We start from the raw sequence: 14531 nt of genomic DNA, 5'->3' as shown, positions 1-14531 counted from the left end.
ACACTTATCTCTGTTCTTCCTGGACTTTTCAGGGTTACCTTTTTCAATCTGCAATTAACATCTCCATAGTAACGGAACAACCAATCCATTCCCAGAATCACTTCAAACTCGTCAAAGGGTAATTCCATCAGATTAGCAGGGAATTCAATTCCCTGAACCTTTATGGGACACCCCTTACAGACTTTATTCACCCGGGCACTAAGGCCTAACGGAGTTGTTACTATAATCTCATTACTCGTAGCTTCTAAGGGAATCCTCAATTCCTTTACTAACTTACTTGTAATATAAGAATAATTAGAACCCGGATCAATCAGTACCAATACTAATTTATCATACAACTGAAAAGTTCATGCTATAATATCAGGGTCATCACGGTCTTCACTTGTCTTTAGATTGTATACCCGTGCGATTGATCGAACTTCAGGTTGAACAGAGAATTCAGACGGGTTCCTTCCTCTGCCTCTTCCTCATCCTCTTTGTGAGAAAGAACCAACTCTTTCAGATGGTGCAGGCTCACCAACAATCAATGGACAATCCCGGATAAAATGTCTGGCATCTCTGCATCGAAAACAAGTCCCAGCAGCCATCCGAAAAGCCCTAGAATGGTTTTTCCCACAGTGCTGACACTGTCTCACTTGACTCAGAGTAGATCTCCCAGCACCAGATCCCACTGACTGCGTCTGTCTAGGTCTTGCCTGACTTGCTCCCCTAGCAGACGATGCAACTGATTCTGATCTAGCTTGTGATCGAAATCCCAAGTCTCTTCCCCTTTTTGATGGTACTGAGCTAGAAGAAGCACTCGTTCTCTTTGATGTCTGAACTCTAAAATCCTTGAATCTCTCATTCTAAGCTCTTTCAAGAGCCTTGGCGCGATTGATCACCTCTTGAAACGAGGACAAATTCAACACTATCAGCATCTCTTTCAATCTAGGGCGTAAGCCCTCCACAAACCATTCGCAAGCCTCTTTTTCGGTAGGCACAAGCTCAGATGCAAACCTACTCAGCTTGTTGAACTCAAATTCATACTCATATACAGAGCGGTTCATCTGTTTCAAATTCAAAATCTCCTGCTTCATCTGTCGAATGAACTGTTCTCCTATGTACTTGTTTTTGAATTCATCTAAGAACAAAGACCAAGTCAACTGGTCACTGGGCATCCTTATGGTGACATTCGTCCACCATATCCTCGCCTGACCCCTTAATAAAGATACAGCTCCATCTAACTTCTCCACTTCAGAACAGTGGAGATCATCTAGCATGATTTTCAAATCATTTAACCAAAGATCCGCTGACACTGGACCTTCCTCAGCTTCTCCCTTAAATTCAGGAGCTCCTAAACCTCTCAACTCTTTTGCTACATTTATTCTTTGAGTTAGTGGAACAGAAGGTTGAAGACGCGTCAGAATAGTGTCTAACGTTCTGAAGAACGTATCTTGATCTTGCACAGGCACTCCTTGAGATGCCTGTTCTTCACCTTGCCTGGCCAGGGCAGGTGAATTACTGCTTTCAGCATGCCTATCTTCTCCCGCTTCACTTCGGGAGCTATTATGTCCGGACATCTAATAAGAATAAACACATTGTTCTATTAGTAAAACAACATACTCATACTATACCAGATCAGAAGTTCTCACTATTTGTTGGCTTGTATTCCATTTAAAGACTCTATAGACTCTGGTTTATGCCTAGAATCGGCTAAACCATAGCTCTGATACCATTAAATGTAACACCCCAACCCGTATCCCAACCCGGATACGAGTTAGAGATATTACATTGACTTTTAAAACACAACTCATTACAAATAATAGTAAAATACTTAAACTTATATTACGAAAAATACAATAATATACATATGGTAATATAAGTTTACCAAAATATTCAGAGCATACACAACTTAACTCTTTAATTACATGCCAACATCCATTTTCATAACAAAATGACCTACTGATTAAGTTGCTTCTGATCTGACAGTTGCAGGAGTAATGTTGTTCAGCTGCTTAACCTCGATCGTCTACTTTATCGGATCCTACGTGTGAAACACTCACACGCTAAGTCATCGACTTAGTGAAGCAATAATATAGTAATAATATCAATAAACATAAACTAATTGCCAAAATAAGATGGGTTGCAATAATAAGATATATGTAACCAATGCAGTAACCAAAACCATGTTTCTTACACATATACTTATCAAATTCACATTCATAAGTTCGCCTTAGTAAGTTCATTAGCCCATGGTACCATACAGAGAACCTAAGGTATGTGAGTATTGTGAGGTTGTGCACTATGCTGTCACCACAGCTCATATAATTGCACCTAAGTGCCACGTAGAATTGCACCAGAGTGCCGCGTAGAATTGCACTGTAGTGCCATATAATAATGTCCATAAGGACCACATATCATTCCTTAAGAATCATATACATATGCCAAAGATCAAGTATGTGTCTCACCAGACTTCACACATATTCCAAAGAATACATATATGTCCCGAAAGACCACATAGACCCTTTACCATTGGCATGCCAACTATACTTATAGTTCTCATTTACATAACATGGGCTTTCACAATTTATCTAATTCATATCACATATACATATTATTTCCATACCTTTATCATATAACTCATATAACTTTTCTTTCATATTCATGTCCCATAATGCATATGGTATTGATTCATGTCATATATCATCATATGAACTACGATCATGTATCAAAATATTGAATCTAGACTTATCACAAGTCTAGAACTGAATAAAATACATATTCATGCTATGCATATGCACTCACCTAAATTTCTTTGTCTTTCCCTCGATTGATCCTACTTGTTGATGGTTCTGGAACTCGATTAGGCTCAATATCTACATAAGAAAAATTTTCAAGATGATTATCAGATGCCTAAGTCTTGAAATTAACCTCTAATAGCCTACCAATTTAAGGGATTAATAATTTAGTCTTTCTTCTTTCTTTTTTTTCATTATGGGGGAATCGGTCACCCCTTGGGGGTATCGATTCCCCTCTAACATTCTGGAAATTCATATTCGTTGAGGGGGTATCGATTCCCCTTGAATGGGTACCGATTCCCCCAGCCCAGAAATCCTATTTTGAGCTCGAAAATCATCTCATTTCAGCTAAAACATTCATATTTCACTCCCTTTAATACTCTTAACTTTCATACACTTACTTAAACTAATTATTATCCATTCAATACCTCTAAAACTAAAAAAAGTAATCCTCCATATAGAATTTAAGAATCTTACTCAAATTTTAACTTGTTCTAATTTTAATTCTATCACCTCATACTTCTTAATTAGCTTGATAACAAGTCAAATCCAGCTTCTAATTCTTATTATGACCTTTAATCTAAGATTTCATTCAATGGCTCCCAACCTTTAATCTCCTTTAACTTACAATTCTTTGAGTTTCTAGGTCCTTGTTTCTCTCCATCATATTTCATAAATCTTCATTAACCAAACTCATGCTTAACTCATAAGAATTAATCCAAAAGAAGACAACTCACATTTTCTTGCAAGCTTCACGGTTGGAGAAGAAGAAGAAGAAGAGAGAAATATCTGGAACCTTGTTTTCTCTCAAATGCTTTTCACGTGGTTTATAAAATCACCTTAAGGAATATTTAATTATTTTACTTACTAAAATACTCTTTTGCCCTCTTAATTTTCCTTCTTTATAATTCAATCCTACACCAAATAACTCAAATAGGTCATTGAACTCTTCCATCATTTTACTTAAATCACCAAATGTTGAAACTTTACAAATTAATCACTAACCCGACATGGAGGATGTTACAATACCCGAACTTTGATCTTGGTCAATACTCAGATTTTGATGATGTGATGGAAGAAGAAACAAACCATGCAAGTAATGATTTTGATATTGGTCAATACCCGAATTTTGATGAAGAAACAACCACTGCCGAGGAAGATGTTGTTGATGATAATGAGGAGGAAGTTACGACTGTGAATGAACATGTTGAACATCCATTTTGTAATTCATATAACCCTGAAGAAGAAGAAGAAGAAGAAGAAGTCCCCGAAGAAAAGAAAAATAAGAAAATGCCACGGGAGTATAACTGGAATATGCCAGAATTACTTCAGATATCGGAAGAAGAGTTGGTAAAGATAGCAATTGATTGTTACACAAAAGTTATTCGTATCAAGAAAGATGATTGTTTTGATACAAAGGAAGACTTGAAGATAGTTGTGTATACAAAATGTGTGGAAGATGGCTATCAACTAAAAGTTAACAAATCAAGAAAAGATCGTTTCGAAACAAGGTATATGATTGACAAAAACTGTACGTCGCGTATGATTGCAAAGAGGATAAAAGATTGTGAAATGTTTCAAGTTAGGAATTTTATTGATAAACATACATGTTCAAGAACCCAAGTTTTTCCTCACCATAGACATGTAAACAAAAAGGTGTTAGGTGGTTTTCTGGCTGGGTTAATATTTTTGAATGGAAGGGTATATCGGGGACATGAAATTATGACTGACATGAATGCTCGGTTCAAGATTAGTATCTCATATTCTCAAGCTTGGAGAGCAAAATTTTATACCTTGGAATTGTTGAGGGGGTCGCCAGAAGCATCGTTTGCCCAACTGCCGGCTTATTGTCATAATTTAAAGCTGAAAAATCCTGGGTCGGTAACTCATATAAAAACAGATAGAGATGGACGCTTTGAGTTGCTGTTTATTGCCATTGGTGCTGCAGTTAGTAAATAATTATAATTTTGTTGACTAATTTTTGTTAGTTGCATGCATTTCACATTTAAATGATTATATTTCTTATGTATATGATTTTGTAGATTCATTCGTTTATTACTTGCATGCGCCTAGTTATTATAGTTGACGGAGCACATTTGAAAGGTCGATACCTTGGAGTAAACTTATTAGCAGTAGCCATGGATGCTAACAATTGGATACTGCCAATAATTTACGGGGTTGGCAAATCTGAAACCTCTGATTCATGGACATGGTTTATGCGGCATCTTAGGGATTGCATAGGTCCTATTAGGAATCTGACAATCATATCCGATAGGGCAAACTCAATTGACAACGCTGTTAGAAGGTGTTTCCTAGATGCTTTTCATGGACTTTGTGGTGTTCATTTGTACAAAAATCTAAAATCAAGGTCTACTGGTATAAAAAATCACAAATGGACATACTGGAATGTTGTAAAAGCTTATCGGGAAGTGGATTTTAATAAGCATATAAATTGTTTAAGACGTGTTTTGCCTCAATGTGCTCAAACACTAGAAGATGTCGGGTTTGAAAGATGATCAAGAGTGCATCAACTTGGAGCAAGATATGGTTTCATGACGTCTAATAGTGCAGAATCAATCAACGCTCTAAGTCGTCATTCCCAGAAATTACCTATTACTATGTTAATGGAGTTTTTTCGAGCCTCTATTCAACAGTGGTACTACAAGAAAAGAAACCATGCAGGTATTATTTCTTTAAATTTTTAACTTATCATATATTTTATTAATGATTATTTATTTAAATTTACAGGAACATTGGAACGTCATGTTACACCATGAACTGAAAAAAAAAGATAACGAAACGTGTTGTGAAGTCAACATCATGGAGAGTTGAACCATGTTCAAACACTTTGTTTGAAGTATTGGATAATAACTTAAATGGGCTTGTCGATCTAAATGCAAAGAAGTGTAGTTGTAAGAAATGGCAAAAATCTGGTTATCCATGTGGCCATGTTATAAAAGTTGCTCTTCATCTAAACCAAGATGATTCAAGCGCATACGCTATGAATTGCTACACTATAGAAGTATATCGACAAACTTATACCGAGATTGTCTACCCATGTCCACATCCTTCTGAGTGGGACATACCAGATGACTTACAAACAATTTTGCCACCAGTCATGGACAGCATGCTACCTGGCCGACCAAAAAATCACGATCGTATACCGTCTAAGGGTGAAGAGAAGAGGATATCGACATGTAGTCGGTGCAAGGAAAGTGGTCATACAAGGTTGACCTGTGGATCACCAGTGCCATCACAATCAGCTTTTCATATACCAAAAAAAAGATCCTCATCAAAATCCAAAGCTCATATGGTGTCAAGCAAAAGGAAATCAAAATCAAAATCCCAATCACAACCGGCTTCACCTTTTGGGACTTATTAACTTAGGTGATTTTTAAATGCAAACGTTATATTATGTGTATTTTATGTGTGAATGCATACATTTTCAGTTAGACATTCATTAGTAACTTGAGTTTGAACATTGCTATGATCTGTTCAGTTGTTATCATGTTGGGATTTTCTCTTGTATTTGATTGCTTGGATAGTTGTTCTCTTTCTTCTTCAAGTGTCCTTAGCTTGGAATATGTTTGATGTTGTATATAACTTGATGTTGTATGTTGCGATCAACGCGAAAGTCAAATTCGCAATGTGAAAGTAAAATTCGCGACGCGAAATAAGCGTTGCGAAAGTCAAATTCGCAATGTGAAATCGCAACGCGAATTTGACTTTCGCGTTGCAAATTTGACTTTTGTGTTGCGAAAGTTTACCCTCAACAGGTCTTTTTTACCTTCAACATAATGCAGATTGAAAATTAAACAACAAATCAATTAAAAATTGTTGTGGGTACATTATTTGAACATTGTTATGGGTACATTATTTGGAAAATAATGTTCCGGACTTCGTTAGAAATAACCCTTTTTCATCGGATTAATTTCGTTTTTATGAGTACATTATTTGAACATTGTTATGTATAAATTTATTGTGTATGTATATTTTGGTTTGATTATATTGTATATATATTTTCATTCAGATGAGATGGCATAACAAAACAATCTATCTCTTCCATGTGAGTACTTTATTCCAACCATGTGACAAGTGTGACAACCTCATCAACTCACAACTCAGCTTTGAACTCAATCAATATTGTCTTTTAGCTTGATGGTTCATAAAGCATGTTACTTGAATAGTATGAATCAATTATGCAATTTTCATCTTCAATTTAACACTACACTTCAAATTCATTTCAGATGTAATTGGAGTTTGAATTTAAATTTCAATTTGAGTTTGAATTTCAATATAAATTTCGGTTCCACTATAAATATTAGCCCAAGCCTTTGTTCCATCCAAACAACAACTTACTCAATGGATTAACTTAGCCAATATGCATGTTATCATTGATTATTCCTAATTTCCATTGTTTTTTTTTTCAACTTTAAATGCGAGGGAAATCCCGACCATCGTAATTTTTAGTTAACAAACAGGAAGATTGGATATCCGAAGAATGCCTTTCGGATATTATCCATTTCAGTCAGTTCACTGAGGTAGTTTAACCCTAAACTAAAACTGTCTTAGCTAAACATACTTGATGTAGAAGCAGCTGCAGATTTAAAATCTCAATGGTGATGCACTTGGTTCTCAAACAGTTAAAGCGTCAGAAGCGTTTCTGGCGTATGATCTGGGTGGTATACGAGAAATGCAACAAATGACAACTAAAAATCCCAATAATTGAGGGCTACAACTTGTAATAGTAACAAAAAAATAATAAGTCTGAAATGCTTCCGATGCTTTAAATGTTTGAGAACCAAATAGATCGCCTTCGAGATTTAAAATATGCAGCTGCTTCTACATCAGGTATGTTTCTCTCAGACTGTTTCGGTTAACGATTATCCTATCTTCATGAGCTAGATGAAATGGATAATATTCGGAAGGCATTTTTATTTACATAATTTTATTTCTATATAATTTTTCAATGATTTCTCTCCTAAATTATCAACTATCAACTTAATAAAGGTATGTTCTTCTCTAAGTTAGACATTCATTAGTAACTTGAGTTTAAACATTGCTATGATCTGTTCAGTTGTTATCATGTTGGCATTTTCTCTTGTGTTTGATTGCTTGGATAGTTGTTCTCTTGCTTCTTCAAGTGTCCTTAGCTTGTATTTATAGCTTGGAATGTGTTTGATGTTGTATATAACTTGATGTTGTATGTTGTGATCAACGCGAAAGTCAAATTCGCAACGCGAAAGTCAAATTTGCATCGCGAAATAAGTGTTGCGATAGTCAAATTCTCAACGCGAAATCGCAAACCGAAAATCGCAACGCGAATTTGACTATCGCAACGCTTATTTCGCGTTGCGAATTTACCTTTCGCGTTGCGAATTTACCTTCAACATGTCTTTTTTGCCTTCAACATAATGCAGATTGAATTTAAAACAACAAATCAACTTTTACAAATCAATTAAACAAGCAAAAAAATAATTCTTATTTACACATCAAAAACAACAAATCAACTTTTACAAATCAATTAAACAAGCAAAAAATAATTCTTATTTCCTCATCAATTAAACAAATCAACTTTCAATGTAAAATTCAATTAAACAAGCAAAAAAAGTGAACCTCAGACTGTTGTTTATGCACAAATACATCAATTTCACGTAGCTCACATCAGGAATAACCTGCAAAAACCAAACATTTGCTCAAACAACACTTTCTACACATCTAAAACCAACACTTTCTACACATCTAAAACCAACAAACATCAAATTATTGAATTCTAGGTACTTAACCAAACTTTTTCAAACCAACAAAAAGTATATATGTTAACAACACTTGCTCAAACTTACCAATTGTTTATGCAAACTTTCAGCACGCGTTGCGAATTTGACTTTTGTGTTGCGAATTTGACTTCTGTGTTGCGAATTTGACTTATATGTTGCGATTTACAAATTCGCGTTGCGATTTACAAATTCGCATTGCGAAATTGGAAAGTGGATTGCGAAATTATAGTTCGCGTTGCGAATTTGTTGGTCATTTTGACAAATCCAAAACAAGTTAATTAAAATTATATATTATAAGCCATTTTCGATCGCTGAGGTTATTTTTTATTTCGAGAAAAATGCTTCTGATAAGCTAATTCAGCTCTGCCAGGCTTTGGACAATAATTTCGGTACAGCTCTGCAAATCCAGGTATGGAGGGGAAAGAATGTCGTATATGCTGTCGTTGGCTACTGAAAGTATTTTTTTAAAAAGAAAAAAAGAGAAATATTTTCAACATCTAGTTCCTGGAACAGGTTGTTCTTACCACTAGCGAGTGGGACCAGTGCAACTTTTGGCTTGCAACTCTGAAGCGGGTGATTAAGACAAGGCAGAATGTAAGATAAGATGGATGTACGAGTAGGGCAGAAATATGGAATTATGGGACCACCCCCAGTCTGGTTTTAATGTTTTTTTCTCTCAACATACTAGGGGCAGGGGGCACTGATGGTGGTCACAGGAATGGGGGCATCTCTTTGATTGCTGCTGGTGCAGAGAATATTTTTAACTGCATGGTTACTTCACTGATATTAGTACTCTCACTCGATACCTTCTGAAAGCAGGTTGATAGGACATTAAGTTGATTGTTTTTTCATTACGCATTCTTGTTTTAATAGTGAAAAGAAACATTAAGTGGTCATTTGTGGTTCGGGAGAATTGGATCTGACATGGTACCATTGTTTGGGTTGTGACGGCTGTTAGTCGTACAACCCATGTATGTGTTTTTTATATAATTGTTATTATTAAAAACATGAAGTTATAGAATAACAAACTTTTCTTTATTATTATTATTATTTAGTATCTTAGATAGTTATTTACGTTTTGAAATTTTAAGTGTCTACTTAAATTATAATTAGTCAGCCATTTTATCTCTTAAATCAAAGTAAAATCCAATAAGAAATTATTTGTTGGTTGGTTGGTTAGATTCCAACTTCCAAGTGGGCGTTAAGAACTGCAATGCTCAGACCCTTCAACTTGAAGCTCAAGATATTAATAATCAAAATTAACTACGTAAGCAAGCAGAAATTGAAGTAAAAGGAGCAAACTAGTCAAGCACAAATAATAAATAGATGCTAGACAGTACTCTCGTTCTCTTCCTTCTTCAACACATTTCCAACAAACAAAGAAACCTTTAAGCATTATTAAGGGTCTTAACTTTATCGATTAAAGAAGACAAAAACTACTTGGATCCAGTAATCAAACACAACCCATCCTGGTTTGGTTTCCTCTTTTAAAATCTCAAATTTTCATCATTTTCCATGGCCAGTTTCTTCTTCTCCTTGTTTTTTAGTATCTTGCTATAGCATTTGCCCCAATAAAACCAAAGAAAGTTCCATCGTTGACTAGTAGGGGTTGGCAATGGCAGTGGGCACATTCACACATACATACATAAATACATATAATACTTGACGGATCCAATACTAATAAGCATATGGAAACGAGAAAAAAGCACATGAAACTGCAAGAGGCTGAACTGTAAAACCTTGATACTTGTTGCAAAAAAAAACACATTTTGAATTCTGTTAACCTTTTGCATTCTTGTCTTTTTTTATAAACAAAAAATGAAATCTTGAGGAATAATAAAGAAAGGGTCTTGTGTTGTCCCCTTACCATATCTAACAGAATCGATTGAACTTGATTATTGCTTTTGTTCAGTCCTTTTCTGGGACAGCAAAGCCTGACCTAATACCCCTCTGCACCCACAATAATATCTATGGATTTCCAGAAGAGAAAAAGTAATCTCTCTAATGTATGCTTTGGAGCCTTCATGTGAATATAATGGAAGGCTTGAAGATGAATTCCATTGAAATGAAATGCATTATTCAGTTTATTGTGAAAGCAGGTTCAAATCACTTCAATGGCATTTTCATCATATGTATATGAAATGGACATTAGCCATGTCCTGATCTACATATGTAAAAATGAAACACCACGTTAACAATTCAAAGAGCATGTGAAAAATACACATGAAGCAAGTGAAACTTGGAAGCCTCAACTTGATCCATTGCCAACCATTTCAATGTTTATGACACTAACCGAATGTCACCTACAAGCCTAGAAACGAGAAACTGCGTCACCTTTCCCTGAAAATAGTTGAGAAGTTTCTCCAGCTGATTGATTCCTCCTCAAACCAAAACCACCATTCTCTTCACCATATCGTTTGCTACGAAATCTTTGGCCCGAAACTCTGCTCCCTGACCTAGGCCTCTCGACTATGTTAGAGTCACAATCCCCCTCAACACCATTCATGCTCATGCCTATTAGTTCCATCAAGTTGCTACTAAATCCCAAATCAGAATAGACTCTCTGCGAGTCCCTCTCGGTTTGCCTGCCAAGTTTTCCGTCCTCAACATCCTCAGAATTTCTACACTCAATAGGTCGCCCCATTGTTTCCACCATCATACATGGATTGTTAAAACCATTCCATAGGTGTAAAGGAACCAATTTGCTCAACCCAGCTAACCAACCAACCACCTCTTTCATTGCCGGCCGGCGCTCCCTACAAGACCTCACACATTTAGCTGCAATGACAGCCAACTGCTTTCTAACAATAGGATCCGCCGGAGGCGCGATCCTTGGATCATAAACCGGAACAATCTTCCCTTTCTTTATAAGAGGAATTGCCCAATCCACAATGGAAGGTGGCGAATGCGCAACATCAATAGCTTTTCTACCACTAATAATCTCTAACAGCAGGATCCCAAAGCTAAAAACATCAGTTTTTGTACTCAGATTATCTGGGGTCACATAACATGGATCAAGATATCCCATGGTTCCAGCTGGAGGGGTGGATCTAAGCCTATAATCATCAACACCACACCTAAGTGCCAATCCAAAATCACCCAATCTTGCATTGAAATTCCTATCGATTAACACATTGGCAGACTTAACATCTCTATGGATAATTGAGGGGTTTTGTGAGTGAAGTGACTCTAAGGCTTTTGCAACTTGTAAAGCTAATCGAATTCTTCGACCCCAATTCAAAGGCCTGGAAGAAGAGTTGGAGTGAAGAACATCATATAAGGCGCCATTACTCATGAACTCAACAACCAATAAACGATCATTAGCGCCATTGCTAAAGCCAAGAAGATTCACCAGCCCGGGGCTTCGAATATTGGACAGGATTTCGATCTCGTTATCGGTTTCGGGGTTGGTTTCTTGGTACCTGGAAGATGGTTTCTTGATGGCGACGTGGCGTCCCTTGAGAACAGCCTTGTAGACGGAGCCGTGGCTGCCTTTGCCCAGAAGCCTTTGGTCGGAGAACCCATTGGTGGCTGCTTCGAGGTCGGAGTAATCGAACTGTTGGATCTTGAGGGGCTTTTCCTTCTTGTCGTAAACAGCTTTGGAAGATGAATTATGGGTGGTGGCGGTGGAGATTATGGACACTGCTGATTCTGCTTTGCAGGAAAAGTAACCCATCAAGATTTAAAACAAAAGTTTCTTCCTTTCAGGGTCTTGTTTCCGAAATGGGATTTCTTTTCCAATGAGTCCAGAATTTTCTCATACTTCAATCCTTGGCTGCCAATGCATCAAGGATTCAAGACTTTGCTTTTTTTTTTCCCTTTCTTTTTTTACTGTGTTGGAGCTGAAAGGAAAGGGCTTTTGGAAATATATGTAACATAAACTTTTTTGTTACAAAATAAATTTATAAAATTTTGAAAGAATAAAATAGATTAATAAAAAAAATTATATAATGTACGAAAGAATTATAAGGTAGCTTCGAAACACATATACATACACGCAAAAAAAATTAAAACATTTAATTTATTTTACTCACATTTATATAGAAAAATAATATTTTATTTTGTTAAATCATTTAATAATTAATAAATAAACATGTTACTGTTTGTTTATTTTGCAATTTGATGGCACGTAACAGAGGGTAGAACCGAACCTTGTGACAAGAATAATTCCATTAAACTTGTTATTGGGTCAGACTTTAGCCCAACTTTAAATGGTTTAGGGGCCCTGGACCACTTGCATATTGTCTCTTTAATGAATTTTTAAATTGTGATGTCATAATTTTAAACGGCATCTGGATAAAGTCATATAAATCAACGTATAATACTAAAACTCGATAAATTGATGTAAAATATAACTAAAGGACCATAACACTATTAAAAATAACTAAAAGAAAAGAAACATCAAATAAAATTCAATAACTCGTACCTTTTTCTTACAATTGTCCAAGATGTTTTCTCGTGTTTTTAAAATCATTGAATTATTTTTTCCTTGTCGATGCTATTAAAAATAAATGAAATTATTTTAGACAATGAACAAAAACAATGAACTTATTAACATATCTCGGACAATAACAACAATTATCTCGAAATTTTAAATCAACATAATATCTTCAATATTTCCAAACATTAAAAACACAAATTCATTATCAATATCAAATAATAATCTTAAAATATTGAAACATTAAAAACTAAAAGAAAACAATAAGTAAATTAATTAACTTCTCCTTGATGCTAGAATGCGATTTGATTCGATCTTTCTTCTTGAGAAATATTAAAAATTTGATATCGATTTTTCTTATTGTGGGTTAAGGTTCATAGAGAAAATAAATTTTTGGAAAAAAGAGGATTGAATATCCTTGACTAAAAACTTGAACGGAGTTTTTAATTTTTTATTATTAAATATTTTGTAAAATAAAAAGGTAGATTAAAGCGGGATAGAGTTAAATTTTAAAAAGTAAAATATATGGAGAGAGTGACTCTTATTTTTTGGGGTCGTTCTGCGGTGCGGCGCCTAAAAAACGGCTAATATACGGCGTGACCGGTTAAACAAGTGACCGGTTAAAATTTAGACCGGTTATGTTATATTATTTAACCGGAAATATTATAAAGTACAATAACATACTAGGTAGCGCTTATAATGTAATAGGTAGCGCTTATATTTACCTATTTATAAGTAAACCAGTATATTTATACCGATAGCATTGCAAATTTACCTATTACATTATATATATTGAAAGTGTCCATACTTTTTATAAAAAGGATCGATACTTTAACAGTGTTTCATGTTTTCCACCTACAATATTGATTTAATAATTTCATTTGCACAAAAAATTATTTGATTGTTTTGATATTTTATAAAATATTATTTAGAATTTTTAATTTAATAATATATACCGTAACGTAAAAAATAAATCATTAGACGCCTATAATTACTAAATTAATATCTTAAAACTCACTCAAAAGATAACCTTAAATTAATGTTTTCCACAGTGAAAAAGTATGGACACTTTTATAAAAAGGATAGACACTTTACAATATAACCATTACCTATTACATTATATAAACGATACCTATTACATTATATAAGGGCTACCTATTACATCATATGTTTACCTATTATATTGAAAGTGTCCATACTTTTTATAAAAAGGATCGATACTTTTTTTAAAACTTATGTAATTTATGTTTCAATTTTTTTAACAGTGTTTCATGTTTTCCACCTACAATATTGATTTAATAATTTCATTTGCACAAAAAATTATTTGATTGTTTTGATATTTTATAAAATATTATTTAGAATTTTTAATTTAATAATAATATATACCGTAACGTAAAAAATAAATCATTAGACGCCTATAATTACTAAATTAATATCTTAAAACTCACTCAAAAGATAACCTTAAATTAATGTTTTCCACAGTGAAAAAGTATGGACACTTTTATAAAAAGGATAGACACTTTACAATATACCATTACC

General features: G+C 34.7%; 1 protein-coding gene across 2 annotated transcripts; it reads right to left on the bottom strand.

Annotated features, from left to right (window-relative positions):
• Positions 1-10695: 10695 nt before the first annotated feature.
• LOC120215767 (serine/threonine-protein kinase-like protein At3g51990) lies at positions 10696-12336 on the bottom strand. Of its 2 annotated transcripts, XM_039213349.1 has the most exons (2): positions 10893-12336; positions 10696-10862 (listed from the first exon to the last, which is right to left on the bottom strand). In XM_039213349.1, the coding sequence occupies exons 1-2, from the start codon at positions 12228-12230 to the stop codon at positions 10854-10856; spliced, it is 1347 nt and encodes a 448-aa protein (XP_039069280.1). In that variant the 5' UTR covers positions 12231-12336; the 3' UTR covers positions 10696-10853. The 2 variants fall into 2 exon arrangements, with proteins under 2 accessions (XP_039069280.1, XP_039069274.1); XM_039213343.1 differs by having other exon boundaries at positions 10696-12336.
• Between the last annotated feature and the right edge of the window lie 2195 nt (positions 12337-14531).

The sequence above is a fragment of the Hibiscus syriacus genome, unplaced genomic scaffold (genome assembly GCF_006381635.1).
Source record: "Hibiscus syriacus cultivar Baekdansim isolate YM2019G1 unplaced genomic scaffold, ASM638163v2 tig00000764_pilon, whole genome shotgun sequence".
Classification (NCBI taxonomy): domain Eukaryota; kingdom Viridiplantae; phylum Streptophyta; class Magnoliopsida; order Malvales; family Malvaceae; genus Hibiscus; species Hibiscus syriacus.
Note: the sequence above shows the minus strand (reverse complement) of the source record. Positions and strands in the feature narration are given on the sequence as shown.